The 20,310-nt window shown below is 38.6% G+C and overlaps 1 protein-coding gene across 1 annotated transcript; it reads right to left on the bottom strand.

Annotated features, from left to right (window-relative positions):
• Positions 1-64: 64 nt before the first annotated feature.
• LOC118061646 (protein SPIRRIG) lies at positions 65-19,267 on the bottom strand. Its single transcript, XM_035075152.2, has 19 exons — positions 18,503-19,267; positions 17,145-17,214; positions 16,947-17,032; positions 15,989-16,124; positions 15,836-15,892; positions 15,380-15,553; positions 14,959-15,150; positions 14,744-14,809; positions 13,604-13,718; positions 12,237-13,408; positions 11,397-12,096; positions 11,162-11,264; positions 9,974-11,082; positions 8,206-9,856; positions 5,016-8,072; positions 2,989-3,297; positions 2,606-2,912; positions 2,317-2,463; positions 65-1,785 (listed from the first exon to the last, which is right to left on the bottom strand). The coding sequence occupies exons 1-19, from the start codon at positions 18,676-18,678 to the stop codon at positions 610-612; spliced, it is 10,803 nt and encodes a 3,600-aa protein (XP_034931043.1). The 5' UTR covers positions 18,679-19,267; the 3' UTR covers positions 65-609.
• Between the last annotated feature and the right edge of the window lie 1,043 nt (positions 19,268-20,310).

The following is a 20,310-nucleotide window of genomic DNA, read 5'->3' as shown; positions in this document are numbered from 1 at the left end:
ACTAGCCTGAAAAGACAATGCACAAGGAGATCGAAGTAAGCAGGGAGAGGGGGGGAGAGCACGCTTCTCAACAAGAAATGGGCAGTGGGTGCCCCATTGCACTATTTAAAAAAAAATCAAGTCGAAGAATACAATAGCCCAATTAACTTGGCCAGGTGGTTTCACAGCTCTCCATTCCTTGCGCACACTTTTTCTCTATACAACTTCATAACACACTGTTGGTAATTCCATCTATGTACATTGAACAAACAACCTAATGACTCTGTTCACGTGCAAAACCAAAAATGTCCTCGCCAAGAACCCAGAGTACAACAAGAAGCAAGACTCCACTCTCCCTTCTCAATAAGAAGCCTGGCACGAGAGTCTTCATGCTTGCCAGGAAATCGACATTTATCAGTCATCTATAAAAGATTTCATCTTCTTTTTGCCTGTCCACTTTCAATCCCAGGCCAGCCCTGCTGCCTTGTTCTCCCTTCTCAATGTATTGCGAACATAGAATCCTTTACTTCCTTTGCCGTGGTAGCAGACAAAACCCGCATAGGATTTCAATAAATAATAAATAGCTGCCACGAGCTGAAACAATCACGCTTAAATCAGTTTCCCCCCCTCTCACCCCTGATTAGATGAAGTCAGCAAGCTCTCATCTGGTAGTGTCCATGAGAGCAAATGCCCACCAGAATCCCCACTGAGTAACTGCTTCAGGTCGCTCGTGAGATGAAGGGAAGTAACTGGATGTTTGTGAAACTTGAGTACCTTGTGGAGAAGTAACCTGTACTCCGGTACCTTATCACCTAAATTTAGCCCACCCGTCAAATTGGTGGTAGATTTGCTTAAGGCACTCTCTTGGTTGGAGCAGTGAACCATGTGCCACACCTTAACTGCCCCACTCTGGTGGCCAGTCACATACCAGTTTGTGTCCAGCCAATCGGAAAACGTACAGCTCGTCACTGAGAGAATAGAATCAGATGGCAGTTGGGATGTGTTAATCACTGCAAGGCAGTCCCCATTGATGCTCCAGACAGCAAGCAGAATTCCGGCTGCTGTCACAATCTCTCCGGTCAAGTCATTCACATAAATTGCTGAAATTGGAACAGGAAACTCTGGCAGTTGCCTAACAAAAACCAAGGAGCTGAGGTCCCATAAAATAACTGTGCAGTCATCAGAGCCACTCACAATCAGCATGTAAGGCTGGCTAACATGAAGGCATGTGATTTTGGCCGTGTGACCACAAAGTGCATTCTCCAACTGCAGGTGCCGCAGTGCTCGGGGGCCATCCTTGCTGATTCTCCAAACACAGAGCAACCCATCATCAGCTCCTGTAACCAAAATTTGACCATCATGACTAGCACCAGCACACTGAATCTGGCTGCCCCCGTGAAGATTCTCATGAGTTGAGAGGAGTCTATCTTGATCATAGCTCAGAAATCTCAAACTCCGATCTGGGAAACCCCAAGCAACATATTTGGTATATGTTGTAGGCTTGAGCAAACTGTTTGTGCCCGCCACAAGAATTTTCTCATGAACAGTAACAATCTGGGTTATGGCAGATGAGCTCTTGCGTATTTCATGTGGAGCGAGATGGGATGAATACTTGAGTGGGTGATGAATCCTTCTATTGGAACGTCTTTTCACATGGGGTTTGAGGAATAGCTGCTTGGGTGTCTGCCCAAAGTGATTGATTTGTGCTAGAATGGAGGCTTTCATTGCAGGATCTGTTACCGAGTCTATGTCCACACTCCCCTCATATGTGTAATGATAGAAAACATTAACAGCTTCTTCAGCTGCCTGTCAATTATGCAAGGAAAAAATATCAGATCATGAACAGAACAAGGACAATTAATATAGAGCATACAGCTGCAGATTGATCCAATCACCCAAACAAGTAATGGGGCAATGATGAGTAATTAAATCATCACAATCAAATGCGTATTCTAGTGTAAGAGTTGCAATTTAAAGTAGTGGAGGTGGTGCCAGGTGTGAGAATTTTTTTGTTTCTTTTTTAGGGGAGGGGGAAGCTAACCAGGCAGACACAGATCTTCGTGGTTTCTCAAACAAATATAATGAAAGCAATCAACTTAAATATCATGTAAACATTGGAACGAGGTTTATTCTGCTGATCCGTCACTGCCTCTGTTTTCCTACCGGGCCTTCAGGGGTTACATCTCAGAAGGTAAAATGGAATGAAAAGCCCGGTTGGAAGTACATAGTAAAAAAACAAATTTTTATAGCAGTTGGTCATGGATTGTGCAACTCAATTGACCTGCAAAAGGACAATATAACTTTCTGATGCAAAGAAGTTCTGAATGTTGAACGTACCTTCCCTCTCTGTTTATATCCAAAAATGAGATCTATCCAATGATGAAGATTTTCTGAAACAAAATCAGATTCCAGTGCTTCTCTATGCTTCCTAATGAAATCTCTAGCACTACCTTTTGCCCATGGGGGTAAGAGGACATCACTAACCTGGAAAAAAAAAAACCATGCATGCTAGCAATTTTTAATGTACGCAAAAGAAAGTGATTGATTTTTGTAGTCCTTCCCCAGCAAATAATCAAACAAAAAAGCTTAGTTAACAGTAAATAAATTTGCACTTCCAGAAACAAACCTTCTCTCCTGATTGTTTCTCTCCCAGATCAAGATTGAACATGTTCTCCAGAAATTCTGGCATGTAGAAGAATTCTGGAATCAATTCCTTGACATCAGATGTATTTCCCTTCCCTGCAGCACTTGACCAAGTATCTCGAATACTGTTAAAAAGACGATCAGCATGATCAAATTGGCCACCCTGCAGCTTCTGATTCTCTACACTGAATGGTGGAAGGCGTAAAAGGTAGAAGAGGACAATTCCAGCACTAGAATAGTGAGAGCCATAATGAAATTTTGGAACCTCTGGATCATCCCAGGTCTCATATCTGAATAGAAAACCAAAAATGACAGAATAAATGGAAAGCAGTGGATAATCATGGTGGTATAAACAAAAGGACTAACCGTTTCTTAAATTCATCTTCTCCCTCTTGTGTTTGACAACCCATTGGCTTCTCGAGCTTACGAAAGGATTTAGGATTGGACAAATCCAGATTTTCACTCTCATAATCAGCGAGAACCCATGGAAACACTGGATATTGGGTTAGATCACTGTATCCTCTACCGGCCAAGGTGTTCAGATGCATGAGATATTGGAAATTGCTAATTTCTCCATTTTGCCACCTTTTAGAGAAGGATTTAGCCATTATCTTAAATAAACGACTGCCCTCGTTACTTTCTTGTTTTACTGATCCAGAAATTGTAGTATCCAACCTGAAATACGAGAGAATTGTGAATTAAGCAATCTTTTGTTCAAATATTCTGAGAAAGAAGCATCTAAAAAGTTGATTAGCATCAGCATGTGAGCAACATAAATATAATAATGTCATCTTATTATGATTCTAAGACACTATTAGCATATCCATTTGCCAAGAGATGATGATTGTGATCGAGGACAAGGAAAGAGGGAATCAAGGAAGAGAGGGGGTGAGAAATAGAGAAGAGTAGCAATGGAGAGGAAAACAATAACCTTAATTATCAATATCATTTATTAATGATTCACTACCTTCAAACCCGTGCTTATTCCCTTTCTATAGCATTTAAGCTAAAATGAAACCCTAAAATATAGAAAATAAAGTCCAAATCTAACAAAATTTACATTCATAATTAAAGCTAAAAATCACAATAACCAAAAAAACTAGATTTGTAAACCAAGAAGCAATATAAAATAACATTTATACTTTCCTGAAAATGAAAGATTTTAAAAATCTTTAATTCAACCACCAACCAATTGCATGACAAAACTACATTAGCAGTAGATATTAGATAACAACCTATTTAAGAGCTTCTTACATCAACCTCAGAGGATGTCACAGAGGGAGGGGAGTGGTGAACCATAAAATCACACAAAATCATATCTTGAGAAGGTATTTGTAATTAGATGTATTTCACTAGTATAAATGAAGACATTTGAAAATGGAATGCACAAACACATGGGGATATTTTCCAAAACCCAAAAGGATCACCAGTGCATTTGATGAAGCAGTTCCTCCACTAAAGTATCTGCATTCATTTAATAAAGACCCTCTTTTTTTCTTTTATGCAATGCAGTTTACATTTAATTGCTCAGAGATACAGTTCGAGTTGTTAAGCAATCTCAAAGATAAGATTTTCCAATCTGTCATCATAATTATTATTTGATGGGTGGGGAGAGTAACACACAAACATAAAAGTCCTTGATAAAACTGTTCAACCTGCATCCCACTGTGATGACACCTAAAAATATGAAACCTACGGACAAGTGCTAGAACAAACAACCAAGTGACAGAAAACTTACACAGAATCAATCACTGAAACTCAATTTGCTAGATCAATAGAAAATAGCTTGACTTGGATATCTAACTAGGGTGCTACATATAAGCATCAAAGATATTGCAGAGTTGGAAAACCAGAAAAAATAGCAAAACAGAAAAACCACTTAACTAAGAAATAGAACTAAATTCATACGAAAAACTTATACAACTACTACATTGAAAATAATGAAATTCCTAAAACTACAAAAAAAGATCATGAATGACCAAATAAAATACAGATATCAAACTTAGAAGGTTTTCTTTATCCTCCATCAACAAGCCAATACACAATATCTCCCACGAGATTGGCATTGAGACATCAATTGTTAAAAGGCCTTGGTCTCTTAACTTTTTTCCATTCATGGTAAGATGTAAATGCACCAAGACATGAAGCATCCTACTCAACCCTTCCCAGATCAAAAAGAATCATGTGCAACTGTTAAAACACTTGAAAAATCTAACAAAAGAGTTGATACATGGCTACAGCATAAATTCACAACATGTGAAGCATAAGAATTTATAAAATAATTAGCAAATGCAATTGCTAGATAATGACAAGTATGCACAAGAATATAACAATCATGGAAGAAAAAATCAAAACCTATAAAATTCAAAAGCAATGAGTAGCAGAATTCATACATGCTATTTCTTGGAAGATTCATGGCAACCAGATTTTTGAATACTTCTTCTCTCTCCTTTTTGTGGAACACGAGGAGATCATTGCATCCATCCATGCTGAATATCTCAACAGCAACAGGTCGGAGCTGGTAATCACGTTTCAAAATCTCATGAACACTGTTGAGCTTCCACATATGCCAGGGATGAGGTAAATTACCACTAGTACACACTTTCTCCTTGCCCCATGCACCACCATTATAGGCCCATGCCCTTCCACCAACACATGCCTTTACTGTTGTGATCCAGGATGACGTTGACTTGGATTGGAAATCAGCACTGCCAGTAACATCCTTCTTTACACCCAAAGCCTGATCAATAACAGAGAGTTCATCCTCGCATTCTTTTTCACAAATACACCCAGAATCATCAATGTAAAAATTCTCGATTATGTATAAAGAGAGCTCCCCTATCAAAAACATACCATCATGCTTGTCCAAACCCACAACTCGCTCACAGTTAAATTTGAATCGTATCTTTTCTTGAGGTTCCAAATATGGTCGGATCAGATATTCACCATTATCATTCAGTTCTTTATCTGATTTATCTTCAGTGACAATGATTCCATCTGCTTTATTAGATGATGATTGCATTGGAGTTCCAACGTCTGATTTTTCATGCATGCTCTCTGACATTGGGACAGACACGGTACTAGACCTGACACCAAATTCAAGTGCTGAGTGAAGACTTGCTTCATTCATGTCACTAGCTCGGTCATCATTCCATCCACTTCTAACAGAAGCTGTACCTTTCACATCATCTGATTCTTTAAGAAATTCACCATACATATCACCATCCAGGCCATTTTGTTTGGCGCCATCAGTTAAAAGATGAAAAAACAATTCAGTGTCAGTATCAGAAGCATCTGGGCCATCCCCATATTTTCCCTTCAACAGCTCTGCTTCTCCTAACTCAAACTGTCCATCAAGAACATTTTGAACAGTGTCAATCCTCAATTTGCAGCGCTCAAGCTTTTTGCGCATCCTGTATGGTCCTTCAATGGGACAAAGCTGCCATTCAGGATCTTCAGTTGCTGAGGATTTCCGCAGTGGGAATATTCCACGCTCATGTACAAGTTGTTGAAGAAGGGTTTGCCACTCACTTTCAGCATGGAGAACCCATCCATACTTATCTTGGCGGACAACTCTTAACTCAGTAGACATTGCATCACGAAGCATGTCCAATGCATATCTTCGTTCATGTACCTGTTCCCAATGTTTTTGGTCCAACTTCAAAATATCCCGTGATCTTCTGCCCATTTCCCTCCTACGACGAACCTCCAAACCTTTAATTCTCACTCCTGGAAATTTTGCCGATCCAGCAATACACTGAACCCACATAATGGCTGCACACTGCTCCAATACTTTGTTGACCATCAGTTCAGAACTCTGAAGCCACTCATAGAAAGTAGACAAACTTCCAGTCAATAATTTGTCAAAGCCACCATGTAGTACATCCATGTGCTGCCCTTGATTTGGTTTAGAAACAAGCAAGTCTTCTAGCGCAGCCCTGCGGTGCACCAGCAGATACTTGACAATATCGACTGCCATGTTCTGAATGTTTTGCCTTTGATCATGGAGAAGAGATATTAGATTTACACAAAGACAGCAATTCAGATCAGTATCGACATTGCTGGGACAGAAAATAATGCGCTTGTGAGCAACTAGCAACTGTAAAACTGTGCAGATATCAATTCCTGTATCATCTTGTGAAGAATTGGATGGTAATCTTTTCTTGGGCTCAACAAGCAAACCTAAGCATGAAAGAAGATCATCCTCTCCTATGGTGACCAAAAACGATGGCAAGAAACAATACATTATCATACGATTTGTGTTCTTAAGGAGTGAATTTATAAAAGTATCAAGTTGCCTGCTTCCTCTTGTGATAGATAAAAGACTCTTTCCTGCAGGAGCTGCTTCTTCAATGCGACCATCTTTGTTTGCCAGCTGTAACATTGACAACAAGAACTCCAGAGTTTTCAACACACCAGCAGGTTGAGGAAAGGAGCCCATATAGACACGATCTACTATAATCCAACATAATGCATCCAGGTTTGAGGTCCACCGACTTTTGTCTAGCTTTTTCTCATCTTCCTCATCATCACGCAAAAGACGCCTTTCCACAAAGTTCATCAACCTGCTAAGGCACAAACCCTGAAAAACTAATACAGATTCAGCATCAACATATAAAGGTACTGTTTCCAAGATGCCCTCTATAACCTGTGCTGCTTTAATCTGCTCGGTGATAAAATCAGAAAGAACTTCTGCCATGAAATCTAACACAGCATTCGCTCCTGCAGAACATGGCCCTCCCCCATAGCCAGAATCATCCATTTCAAGGAGAAGCTTCGGGCTAACTGCAAAAAATGAGTTTGCAGCAGATGGCCCTTGGGAACTAGACTTCAAGTCCGCAGATGGATCAAATTCACTACCAGACACAGAAGACTCCATGGAAGGAGTGGCTTGTAATGAAGCTTTGGATTCTTTGCGGGACGCACTGCCAAGCCAAGATGACAATACAAGGGCTGGTGATGGTGGTGGTGTGAGGGGGATTCTTGTGCTTGACTTCTCAGATATAATAGGTGAATCTGGTATGTTGAGAGATGCTGAACTCTGGGAATCTGCCTGTCGAAAGGAATCCATATTGCCATCAACATTACGGATATTGAATTCATTTGAGCTGGAGGTGGCAGAATTCTGGTCAACATTATCCCCAACAAAGTTCTGAACTGCTGGGACACCTTGGGCTGATTTTTTCAATTCCTCGTGGGAATTAGAGATGGTAATCTCAGCTTTAACATCAGCCACATCATTTAGGGACACAAGCATATCTTCAGAACTTGTACTTGCATGCCCTTGAGGAAAGCTTCCAGCACTAATGGAGGTCTTTGCAGATTGTTCTTGTTCAAGCGGTAAGCTAGAGAAAGTATTCTGAGAACTGCTGGTATCATCACAATCATTCAACTCCTTTTCTTCTGTCTTCTCAGAAAGTGCTTTCACCATCTTCACTGCATAAGCTGCTCTGCAAGGGGAAAAAAGGGCTCATTCAATCACAATATTGCTCGAGTATTTAAAATTGGGAACAAGCAGTTCCAAAATTTTCAATGTAGCATCCAGAAAAGATAATACAAATTGCAGCATGTCTGAAAACAAACCTGGTGCAAGAAAAATAAAGGTCGACGCAGCTTTCAAGAAATTCAGGCCTTCTGCAAACAGCTGAAAAGGGAGGAGACATCTTTGCAAGATCAACCATAAATCTCAGGACTGCGGTTGCAGCAGCAGGAGCTGATGCCTCACCACCCATTAAGCGCGCTGCATATGTCTTATGCATCAAAGCTTCACCTTGAAGCTCTCCTGTCATGTCTGCATTTCCTTCCACAAGCTCTGCGACAAGGCTAGCACCAATCTGGGAAAGATTACCAGTTTGATGAGCAAGCATGGACTGCATGCTTAACCTATCAAAAGTAGATTTTGCCATCGCAATCACTGATTCCAATAGCTCCACATATTTCAACTCCACATAGCTTCCATCACTTGGCATAAGGGCATGAAAATCTAGCATGCGCACTTCTGGTAGTCTTGGGTACACGGGCTTTCCAAATATCAGACAGAACAAAATATAATATATATCAGGAGAATCATAAAAACTAGGAAGCACCCGCATAAGACCCTGATAACCACCACTTGTGCGAAATTTAAGAGCAAATGTGGGTGAAGAAGCAAGAGACACGCCAAGAAGAGTCATGATCCATCTCATACTTGTAGGATGGGCAGCTTCATCAAGAAAATATGTTACCAGTTTTGATGACACAATCTTATGCCACTGCTCAAGTAACTCGTCTGATTTGATGGTTACTTGTAGATCAATAAGCATCTCTAGGAGCATATTCCTTACAATTACATGCTTACCCATTGATTCTCGAGCTATTTGATGCCTTGGTTTCAGTTCAGGTGGATCAAATGTCATAATCACAAATCTCACCACATTCTCTAGTTCAGAAGCCAGAAACCCATCTTCCAAAATGACCCCAAGCAACACCACTAATTTCTCCAAAACAGGAACTTCAACGTCACCACGCTGCAAAGTCACTAGCAAATGCTGAACAAGGTTTATTCGACGCAGAACAGTAAGGTTATGATTCCTGTACCAATGCATGGAAACCAAATGCTCCAGAAATCCTAGAAGTTGAATTTGGATAGAAACTGGGGCAGTCACCCACAATGTCCAGTCCAACAAGACATGCTCAACCATATCGGCATTTGACAAGACAATACAATTTGAAGTTTCAACTAGCATATCAGAATTGTCTAGTTCAGAAATATGGCTAAATGAATCTTTTTGTGCAGAAAAATCATCCATGTCCCCATGAGATCCAACTGAAGAAATTTCATCACGAAATTTTGACAAGCTGAGTTCCTCAAAGCTGGTTTCCTGCAAAGTGGCAGCTGGTGATAAAGTAGCTTGCCTGCGTTCCAATTTCTTTGGTTCAGAAAATGAAGCTTCACAAGCAGCAATTTGAAAAAATATCTCAAGAGATTGCATGTCAAATAATGACATTCTACGACGCAGAAACAGAGCTAGCAAATGGTATCCCCTATATTTTTTCATATCTTTCACATTTTGGGGATTCTGATGAAGAGCACAGGCAAGTAATGTCAAAGCCATGTGAAGCATATCCCTGGTTTCAGCAGCTTCAACAAGGGCCAGGACAACAGCCATACCACCTACAGGACGGATTGCATCACCAATTACAGATTGCTTACAAACATAGATATCTCCATGAAGGCGTCCAAATCGTGGTATACCTGAGGCAAAAATAAAATGAATGAGAGAGGATGGGAGGGAGCAGGAGCTGATAAGTAACAGCCCCTCTACTCTACATAACTTGTTTGAAACATAAATTCCAGATTTTAATCACTCACCCCCGATAGGAGAGGCAGCAGCTGACATAGGATCAACCAAATTGAGCAATGAGAATATGCCAGATGCTCGAACAGATTCAGTGCATGTTCCATCAAATGCAAAAATAAGTTTCTTTCCAGAAAGCTGCAATGAGAGGTTTCCTAGTCTCTCCAAATCCCAAACAATCCCACTACCATCTGCTTTAGAATCCACCTGTTTGCTAGCACTCTCAAGCTTCTGTGTTGCCAAAGGCAATTCAGCATCTAATGAATCCAAGATGGCCATGCTACCACCACCACAAGCCTGGTTAGGGACAAAACGTAGAAGGTTTGAGTCTTGGAAGAGCCCTCTGTATCCTCTGCCAAGAATGTACATAAAACAAATACACCCTGATGTAAGCACCTCCTCAAAAAGGTAGCAAGAACGAAGTTTCCATGTCAACTCGCTAACCCTTGCACAATTAACTGGTGTCCCAATGGTGACCTGCAAAGGTTTTCCAGCCGGAGATGGTGAATATCCTAGTTTCCCTGTGTGTTTTAGCTTTCCATTGAGATACACATTTGCAACACTAGCTTGAAATAGTCCAGCAAGAGCATTTGGTTTGCTATGAACAACTGCAAGGTGATGCCATCTGCCTTCTTCCAATTCTAATCCAGAAAAAGACAAGGCACTAGAGTTGCTAGTAGCAAGGGTTAGAACACCATCCTCCTGAAGATAAAGTTCTGCATAAAATGTGTTTTCATTGCTAGCCGTACCAACAGAAATTATACGGAGAATATTCTGTTCATTTTTCTGCCCATTTGAACTACTCCGCCTTTTTGAAAGGCCAGCTTTGGACGGCTCTGTTTCCTTTGCTTGTGATCTCAAGAAATGTTTAAACTGGAACCAACAAACAAATGAATAACCCGCAGAAGGAGGCCAGGATCTTTCTCCCAGAGACACCTGAACAGCAGCATGGCCAATTTTACTCATATCCATCTCAACAAACGGTGCCAGAGAGACATTTTCTGAGGCCATATCTTCCATGAGAATCAACCTCTCCATCATATCAACAAGAATATGGCCTGAATTCATAAGCCTCATTTGCAGTATATATCTAATAAGCAGTCTGAGTTCTGATGCAGATAGCCTATCAGCAAAAAATATAAACATTAGTTTCTAGGATAACCATTGTCAAGTAAATTGCACTGGATTCTCTAGAGACGTACCTATATGCACCAAGAACTTCCACAATCTTCAACATGTACAGAAGTAACGTAGATGAGCCTGAAAGGAATGGGTGGATTGTCTCCAATAGAAGTTCCACGCAGCCTACACAAATGACAAAGTAAGAGAGGGAGGGAGATAGACACACAAACACACACACACAGAGGCCAGAGGGCAAAAGAATACAGACATTCAATAAAATGGAAAGGATTGCAAGATCAAAAATTTCATTCGCACCTACTGAGGTGAGATTTTCCTGATTAAAGGGGCCAGCACGAGCAAGCCTTTCTATAAGATTCAGTACTTCTAGCTGCACTTTGGGAGTGAAGAGCAACAGTGAGCGGATCAGAACTCTAACAGCAGCAGCATTGTACACTCGTTCCTTATCAGGATTTAACAGGCCTGACGGGGTAGTAAGAAGAAAACAAGCTGACCCAGATTCCATCATATTAGTTGGCACATCACTATCTGATGACAAGAATGGTGGAAGCACAATTTCAAGAGCAAGCTCTAAAAACAGCTGTATAACTTGCTTTTCACATTCCACACAAAGCAAGCCAGATTCAGATAGAAGCTCATAGAAAGTGTGGGATGACATAATAGTATGCAATTTTACCCTGTTAATAGCATTATCACACACTCCAGCTGTCATCAGGCGCAGTAAGTATGTGAACAACTTCATGTAAACCTCTAAATAAGATTCTTCTGTCTGTTCCCCATCACCTTGGAAACTGTGGAGTGTGGTCAGCATAAGAGAAAAGCCAGTGGCTTCACCAAAGACCCTCTGAGCTGAAGTATTAACTCTCAATATGCGCCACAAGGCACCCATTGTGTCACATTTTGCATCACTTTGAAGCCTATACTGATGTCCAGCACCGCTTGTAACCATTCCGCTTTTGAGAACCTCAACAAGTACACCTAGTTCTTCATGATGAGTCTGGTAAAATAAATAAAAAACAGTTATTTTGGCATGAGCTTTCGAAAAAAAATTGGGAATTGATACAAGAATGAGAGTATGTGTAGCTATTATGACCATTCAAGCATTTAACAGTTCAGTAAAATGCCATGCTGACATACCTGTGCAATATCTTCAGTGATCAAACATGATAATATCCGGAGAACCCCAGGACGATGAACATTGGACACAATAAAAGGAAGAACAATGGTCACACCATTAGCTGACCGGAACAATGCTTGACTAGCTTCAGCTTTCTTCACTAAAGAGACCATACAATCCCAGGCAACAGATATTGTGCCCTCAATTTCAAAAATAGGAAACTTTCCTGAGCCACCAGATTCCATTAGCTTGGGTGAAGAAAGAATAGTATCTTTAGTGTCCAAGTGTTTCTTGAAACTAGAACTAGATTTTTTGTCTGGCTGAATAGGGCTAACAGTTTGTTGTTCTGGGCCCAAAAGAAACTTGTTCTGCTTCAGATCATCTAACAGAACTTCCAGTACACCAACTTCTCGCAGGACTTTCTTGTACTGTTGATCAAATGACAAAAGTTTCACAAAGAAAGAGAGTATGGTGTGCTTCAGCTCTGATGCTATCGGTTGCTGTAATAAGCAACAAAGAGACAGCAACTCTTGCTCAGGAACACAATTCACAACAGTTACAGCGTATTCTAGAATTTTCAAGATTATCTCTTGCAATGATGGTGGGAAACCAGCCATATTTAGGATGAAAAGTGGAACGGTCCGTAATTGTTGACACAACTTGTAGTTTTCAAGATGACTTGAGAATATCTTAAACATTCTATTTAATACTTCTGCCTGAAGTACTGTACTGTCTGCCTTTAGCAAAATGTCTTGCAACATCTGGACTGCTTCAAGGTCTTTAACTTTACTGTTGTCTTTGTCCCAATTTTCATCAGCAAGTCGATCTAAAGATGACGTGCGACTTCTGCTGGGGCGAGTGTGAGAAGATTTTGAACTTTTGCCTCCAGACCATGCTGTAGATTCAGCAGGACCAGTTTGAGATAGATTGACAAGAACATCAAGCAACCTAGACAATGCAGGTGATAATTGAGCTGATGAGGGGTCTTCTTTTTCTGTTAATTCCTGTCTCTGTTCATCATTCATTGCATGAGAACCATCTTCTGTGCCATCAAAGGCAGGGGAAGTCTTGGAATAAACGGACCGAGAGTCCTGATTTTGTGGTGCAGAGGACAGAACCAATGCAAACTGCACAAGGAACTGGTAACCATGGGCATTATGTATATCTTCCCTGAGCCTGACACCACCAGCTTCTACAATTCAAAATAGTACAAAAAATTAACAGTGACATGCATATGACAATTTTAAAGCTCAAAATTATTTGAATTCCAGATAATTATGGAACCATAAATTAATATCTTTTACATCTCATTTTAACAGTGAAGACCACAGAGTTTTGATCCGTTGATCTTATGCCATTCAAGAAGTAAAACTGACTGCGAAATTACCCTGTCTGTATGACAATTCCACACATTCAAGTAACAAGTCCACAATGCTCATGGTGTAGGCAGAATCACCAGAGTCCGGATTGAAATCTTTAACTGCCATTAAAAGAACTTTTATCTGCATGTGAAACAGAGAATATCACTCAATGAGTATGATCTTTAGAAAATAACACAAGACAACAAACTGTGGCAATTATTATAATAAGAAACAAGACAATAAATAAGGAAAGACACGGTGAAGGAATTTAAAAAAAAAAGCTTTACTAGCAAAAAGAATGTCTAAATTATGTGCTAAAACTATAGTGACCACACACTTCCCAAACAAGGTTAGTTTTGAGACAACAGAGGCATGTTTCAAAATTGTCGAGATGTTCAAAATTACATCAGACAGCTGCGGAACTCTCTCAGAGTTTATTCCAATTGCAATTTGACTTCACAAAGCAGGGTATATATAATTAGCTACCTAAGTATATTGCTGGGAAAGATCACATGCAAAAGGTTAGCAAGTACACAATACACTGCTTATTCCAGGGTGCATTATTTACAGGAAAGCTTGAAGAGATCACTTGGTTAAAAGTAAAAGCATGAAATGGATTAACAACTATGATCTCTTCATGTCTTTGTAAAATAATTAGCAGAAAACCCTCTGCAGCTTGTCTCTGCTTATTCAAAAAAAAAATTGCAGCGAACCAATTGCAGACAATTGTCATGTGATCTCATTTTACATCAGTGATCCCATGGTTCAAACTGCTAGAAAATTACAATTCTGTGGTTTCCATTTAGGGTTCATTTATACCTACATTCAAACTAATAGTTTTTATGATCAAAGTTTGTCTAAACCACTCCAAATACTTGATTCAACCAAATAAAAGCAGAATTTAAAAGTTTCAATTATTGTGCCAGAAAATTTAAGACAAATTTATGTGATACAAACACAGGTATTTTTGTATCGAGAGTTGGAAAACATCTCATAATGACAATTTAAATCCCATTAAAATTTTGTAGAGTTGTGAGAAAACCAGAAGGTTCCATCATTCCATATTCTTCAATATGAAAGATGGTGGCAGATGATAATGTCAATTACAAGTTCCCTACAGTACTGTATGCTTTTCTATATAATTCTTATCTGTTTGTTGCCAATACCAGATGGTGTTTGCGTATATATCTTGCAGTGCTTCCATTGTCGTTGACCAAAAGAAGACCAAGTATCTGGAGCAACCAAAAACAGCAAGAACCAATTTCAACTTTCAAACACTGAGCCATGAAGCTTATCTGAGTCTTTTTAAGTGGCTATAAATTTAAGGGATTCATGTGCAGCTCCACTAATGCATATATGGGCCAAAAGGCTATGCATTTACCTGCATTGCATGCCGATGAAGTTGTATGCTGTGCAGTGGAACAAGACCTTCTTTATACCGAGAAAATATTGTTAAAGACCCATTAGCAATCATCTGAAACAGCAACTGAAGTGAATCATCTTCAATCAAGCTTTGTGCTGCTGAAGGATGGCTTGCCAATGCTTTCATAATATGCACTACACTTCCTTCCACCTATACAGAAAATAAAAGGAAAGAGAGAAAGACAAGGGCATGTTAGACTTCAAATGCATAGTTCTAGTCCTTTAGATGTGTATCCACAACTGCTAAAAAAAAATTCTACATGACTATGATGACATAAAAGGCAAATAAAAAAGACAATGTTACACAAGTTTATCCCAAACCTTGTCAAACATTATATGGAAACTAACAGCAACAGAAGGGCTAGTACATAAAAAGCTACCTCAAGCCGGCGAGCTTGCCCTAAAGCACCATCTTGATCTTTTTCAGATGGCAATGATCCTTCGGAGTTTGTAAGCTTTTGCCTTAGATTGGTTTCAGTGCTCAGAAGGGCACTGAGAATGTGAATGAGACAGCACAATATTCCAGAATCAAGGAGAGATTGTTTATCAATAGGCTGGGGAAAAAAAAAAAACACCTTGCTTATAGTGCTTTCTCAAAAGTAGCATGAAAATAAAAATGGAATTTCCCCTAGCTGACTACTTGCTAGCCTCATTTACCAGGCAGCTTCAATAGCAAAACAGTTTCAATCACTCAAAATCAATCCCTTTGCTTTTGAAAAGGGACTGCAGATTAGCCAAACTCTGACTAAGGTAGCAAAAAAAATATAATTTCCCAAAGCTTTGTCTTTTTATTTTTATTTTTTTATCTTAAGCTGGTGATTGTAAGAGAAACATACCCCGGATACAAGAGCTTCAACAGCAGTTAACAAATTTGAACCGGGACCGATGCCATCCTGAACAAATAGCATGGAGAACATGGCTTGCATTAACAAATCACCAGGATGAAAGAGGAAAGGACAGCATTTGGTAAAATCTTTTAAGAGGCAAACCTTTGTAACTTCAGAGAAAAATCTCAACACTTTCTCTACATCCAAAGATCTTGTTTTGCTGCCGATTTTTAATTTATCAATATCGGTTACAAATGCTCTTCCCACAACAAAAGAGAATATATGTGTTTCAACCAACCTGTGATTCATCAAAAATTGAAACATCTTCAACAAGCCAAGAACCATGCAAAGTACCAAAAGCAGAAATCTTATTTAATAAATAAAAACAACAGCCAGTCCTACAGTTGACGTGCATTACTGAAAGCTGCATTTCATGCAAAGCAACCAAAGTTGTATATCTTATGCAACTGAGGAAATCACATAGATTTTAGAATATAACTTGTGCAAAAAAAAAAATCTGAATGAGATGAAAGGTGGAAGCCAATAGAAACTTCTACTGTGCACATAAGAAATGTGTTTCATGACTTTGATCCTGTACAAAAAGTTGTTACGAGATTCAAGAGCTATAGTTGCTACAGAATTTTCAGAAGAAAAGGATTGAGAAAGTGCAGTTTGAATAATCAGTAAGGAAATGCTAACTTATGCTAATCAAGCCTTTATTAATAAAGAACTATATTAATTATAGAAAGTGAAACAGTAACTACAAAATGAAGAATAAGACATTCTCCTTTGAGAAGGGAAAGGAAAACTAGAAGGGAAAAAAGTATTGCAATAAGACTTTGCAAATCTCAGACATGGAAATACCTCTAAAGTCCTTTAAAGTAGTAAAACCTAAAGGAAAAACTAAATGCTATGGTCTCCTCTATAATTCTTGAAAATTCTATTATTCCACTGCATCCAGATGCACAGAACAAAAACTGCATGCCTAGCATGATCTTTTGATCCCTTTTTTGGCAAATGACCAATTGCAAATGATAATGTTACAGATTATGAGAATTATGTAATGGCAAAAGAAAGCTAAAACCAGCCCAGCATATCAAAAGTGGAAGACCGTCCATACATGGTAACTAATTGAGCTACATTAGCGTGCTGCTTCACTAATCTACAAAAAGCATCTATAGTCCAATTCAAGGCCATTTCTTTCTCCTGCATAGACAATGAAAGAACCATCAGCACTCACTAATCATTTTACCAGTAATGATGATTTCCTGAGAGAAAACAGTAATGAAATATCACACAAAAGATGGGAATCGAGAACCTTTTCGGAACTGGATGAGCGGAACTCCTCCCAAAATCTCTTGAAGTCCAATTCCAATTCATGTCGATCTCTGCATTTCATATAGAGAAAAAAAGAACAAAAAAGTTTACACGTGTGAAATGGCATACTTGAATGTCGTAATGGATCAGAAGTTAGAACATTTAAAGCCAAATATTAACAACAGAATAGATCATAAAATTACAAGACTAGATTTAGAATGGAATATCAAGAAAGGAAGATACAGATATTCAGCATGAACAACCAGAAAACTGGTGTCTTATGATTTAACTTCACTTTAAATCTGGAAAAATAATGCTAAAAAAGTTGAAACTGGTAATTGAAGTTGACAAACTAAAGCGAAGGACAAGATCCTGTGGCATTACAAATATGAAGGTTCTCAAATATTCAAGCGCAACTTTATGCACAGAAATTGATCCTATAATGTCTGCCATAAACATATGGCAAAAACTGCATCACCAGCATCCCTTGTATGACAGAAAAGAGAAAACAAGCACAAGGTAAAATGGGTTTAGAAATTTACTAGAAAAGGGGAAACATTGATGGAGGGAAATTCAATCCAAAAGACAATAACAGCATTGAATTTTGAAAGCATTCAAAATCCTGTTATCATTTAGCTGGTGCCCAACATGAGGCTCACCAAATGCTAAACCTTGATTCAAATACTTACAGTATGTGCATGTTCTAGTAACTCAGTGGTGAACCAAGGAAACAACAGCAACAATAACTAGCCTGATCAGATTACAAGGGTGGGTTGGGTGCTTCAAGCAACAAATTGCAAATGCAGGGAAAGAAGTCACCTTCACTCTTGATTATCCACCAACCATCATCATATTTCACCACAGCTCACTTTCTAAGCTAATATCATCTACAGTGCGCCTAGCTGAATACAAATCCCCTACATGCTAGGTTTTTTTATAAAAAAAAAAAAAAAAGCCATCCTCGTCCATTCTACATTCAGCGTAGTCTATTGCAGTCTTGTTTTCTCTTAAACCTATAAAATCTTAAAATCTATCCATATTTCCCCTAAAAAATAAAATCAATTCAATATATAAATTTCCACACCACTACCAGTAATTACTAATTAAAGAAAGTAGTACTTGATCAAAAACAACAAAGTGCCAAATCCCAGCAACAAAATAATAGTCGACAGAGCTCACATACACCAATTACAGATCAACATTCAAGAACAATAAACGCAGATTACGTTTCAATATCAAATGCGCAGCTAAAAATGTACGGAATTAATTATCAACCATCTACTAGATAAAAAAAACAACATAAGCGATTGAAAAACATATATACAAAAATAAATTTGTTGAGAGGAAGAAAAAAAGAACCTGGAAGGAGATGAAGGGAAGTCATGAAATGCGGTAGAAGAGGAAGCATTGTGTGAATTAGCAGGCGATGAAGAAAGAGGAGGAGAAGCAGTAGTAGCTGGTGAACTAGAAGGTGAAGGAGATTGAGTTAAACCGACCTTCTCTTTTATGTCCTTAAGCAATGTTACCCATTTCATCGTTTATTCTCTTTCAATTCCCTTCTATGATTACCTCTCATCCGACGACGACGACGGACGACGATTTCAAATTCCGTTTCACCAGATCCAACTCCCCCTTCTATATCATTACAACACTAACACTCATAAATATCTGCAAGGATCTCTCTCCTTCCCTTCCCTGGCTCAAGATTAACAACAAAATAATATTAGGAAATTGAATCGATTGAGAAAAGAAATGTTCGAAAGAGATGAGGAGTCGGGATTTATGGGCAGCAAGATCTGGGGGCTATAATTTCTCCTTTCGTGTTATGTTTTTTTTTCCCCTTGTCTTGCTGTTTTTACTTAATTTTGATTTTTTTTAAGGGAGATGTGAAATTTTTCAGCCCTAAAAAAAAGGAAAACGCGACTTCGGCTATAATTATGAGAAAGAAAAGAGAGGAGAAAGGAAAGTATAACAAAATGACGATTAATTTATGATTATTATTAATTATTATTATCAAGAAATTCTCTCTCTACTGCTGCTGTGTTGCCGCTCCGCGCCTTGTTTCTCGCTCTATATCTCTCTCTTTCCGTCTTTCTTTCCCGTTCTTCGTTTCCGTATATGATAATAATTTCTTGTTATTATTTTGTTTTCAAAGACTATCCACGTTCACACGGAAACGCTGCCTCGCCCCGTCCACGTCAGCGTGGGATCCACGACGCTCAGGAACGCCACGTGGCATCTCGAGATTGTAGGACGGGACGTGATTTCTTCTTTCCCTTTTTGGTCTTCGTTCGGTCTCAACGAGGGATTACGAGGGAGGTTTAAACTTTAAAATTTTCTGGGCAACGAGAAGCTCTTTATTAGTCCTTTTCTTTCTTCTTTTTTTTCCTCTGGGTGTCAATTTTTTAAGAGCTGCTTTTGAGGCTTTTTCTTTGCTGTGAACTAATATTATTTTGGCCGGCATTTGAATGTATGTCGCCCTAACTTTTGCATGTTCCTTAATGACAAAGGCATCTAATGTGCCGACTACTATTAATCATCTTACCTCTTGGTATTCCTTAAAATCTAACTTAAGTGTTAGGTTGTTTTTGTGTCCTCTACTCTTTTTTGTTTTTAACCTCTATATTTGAAAGTTTACGAATTCCAGATAATAAAGTATTGGTCAAACAGTTAAGATACTACTATATCTTTATCATATCTTTATAAGAATGGAAACACAAATTTGATCTACAGGAAACGTATTTATTGGGAGAGACAACCACAAACCTCGAACGATACTAGTCTCACCTTTTAAAAAGATGTGAAGATATCGGGTAAGAACAAAAAAACAATTAACTTATTAAGTGGTTGACTTTTAAAATATTTTTTATTTAAAAATATATTAAAAAAAATTTATTTTAAAAAAATATTTTTAATATCAGCATATTAAAATGATATAAAAACACTAAAAAATAATTTTAAATAAAAAAATAATTTTGCAAGAAAAATATTTTTAAAATACAAAAATATATGTCACTTAATGTCAATGATCAATACATGTTATGGTGAAGAAATGGTTGGTCTAATTGTTAAATTAACACTTTTCTTATTTAGCTAACTCTGATTCAATTACATAATAGTGAGATAACGCTGCCCATGTTCCATAGTGAGATTTTCACTGTGTAATT

The sequence above is a fragment of the Populus alba genome, chromosome 5 (genome assembly GCF_005239225.2).
Source record: "Populus alba chromosome 5, ASM523922v2, whole genome shotgun sequence".
NCBI lineage: Eukaryota > Viridiplantae > Streptophyta > Magnoliopsida > Malpighiales > Salicaceae > Populus > Populus alba.
This window is presented reverse-complemented; position numbering and strand designations above follow the sequence as displayed.

Excerpts from the sequence above, each read along its gene's own strand:
- LOC118061646 (XM_035075152.2), bottom strand. The coding sequence starts at position 18,678 with ATGAAATGGGTAACATTGCTTAAGGACATAAAAGAGAAGGTCGGTTTA. Across the intron at positions 15,151-15,379 it reads GGCAAGCTCGCCGGCTTGAG|GTGGAAGGAAGTGTAGTGCA; the intron begins GTAGCTTTTTAT and ends TTTTCTGTATAG. Across the intron at positions 3,298-5,015 it reads AATCTTCCAAGAAATAGCAT|GTTGGATACTACAATTTCTG; the intron begins GTATGAATTCTG and ends CTCGTATTTCAG.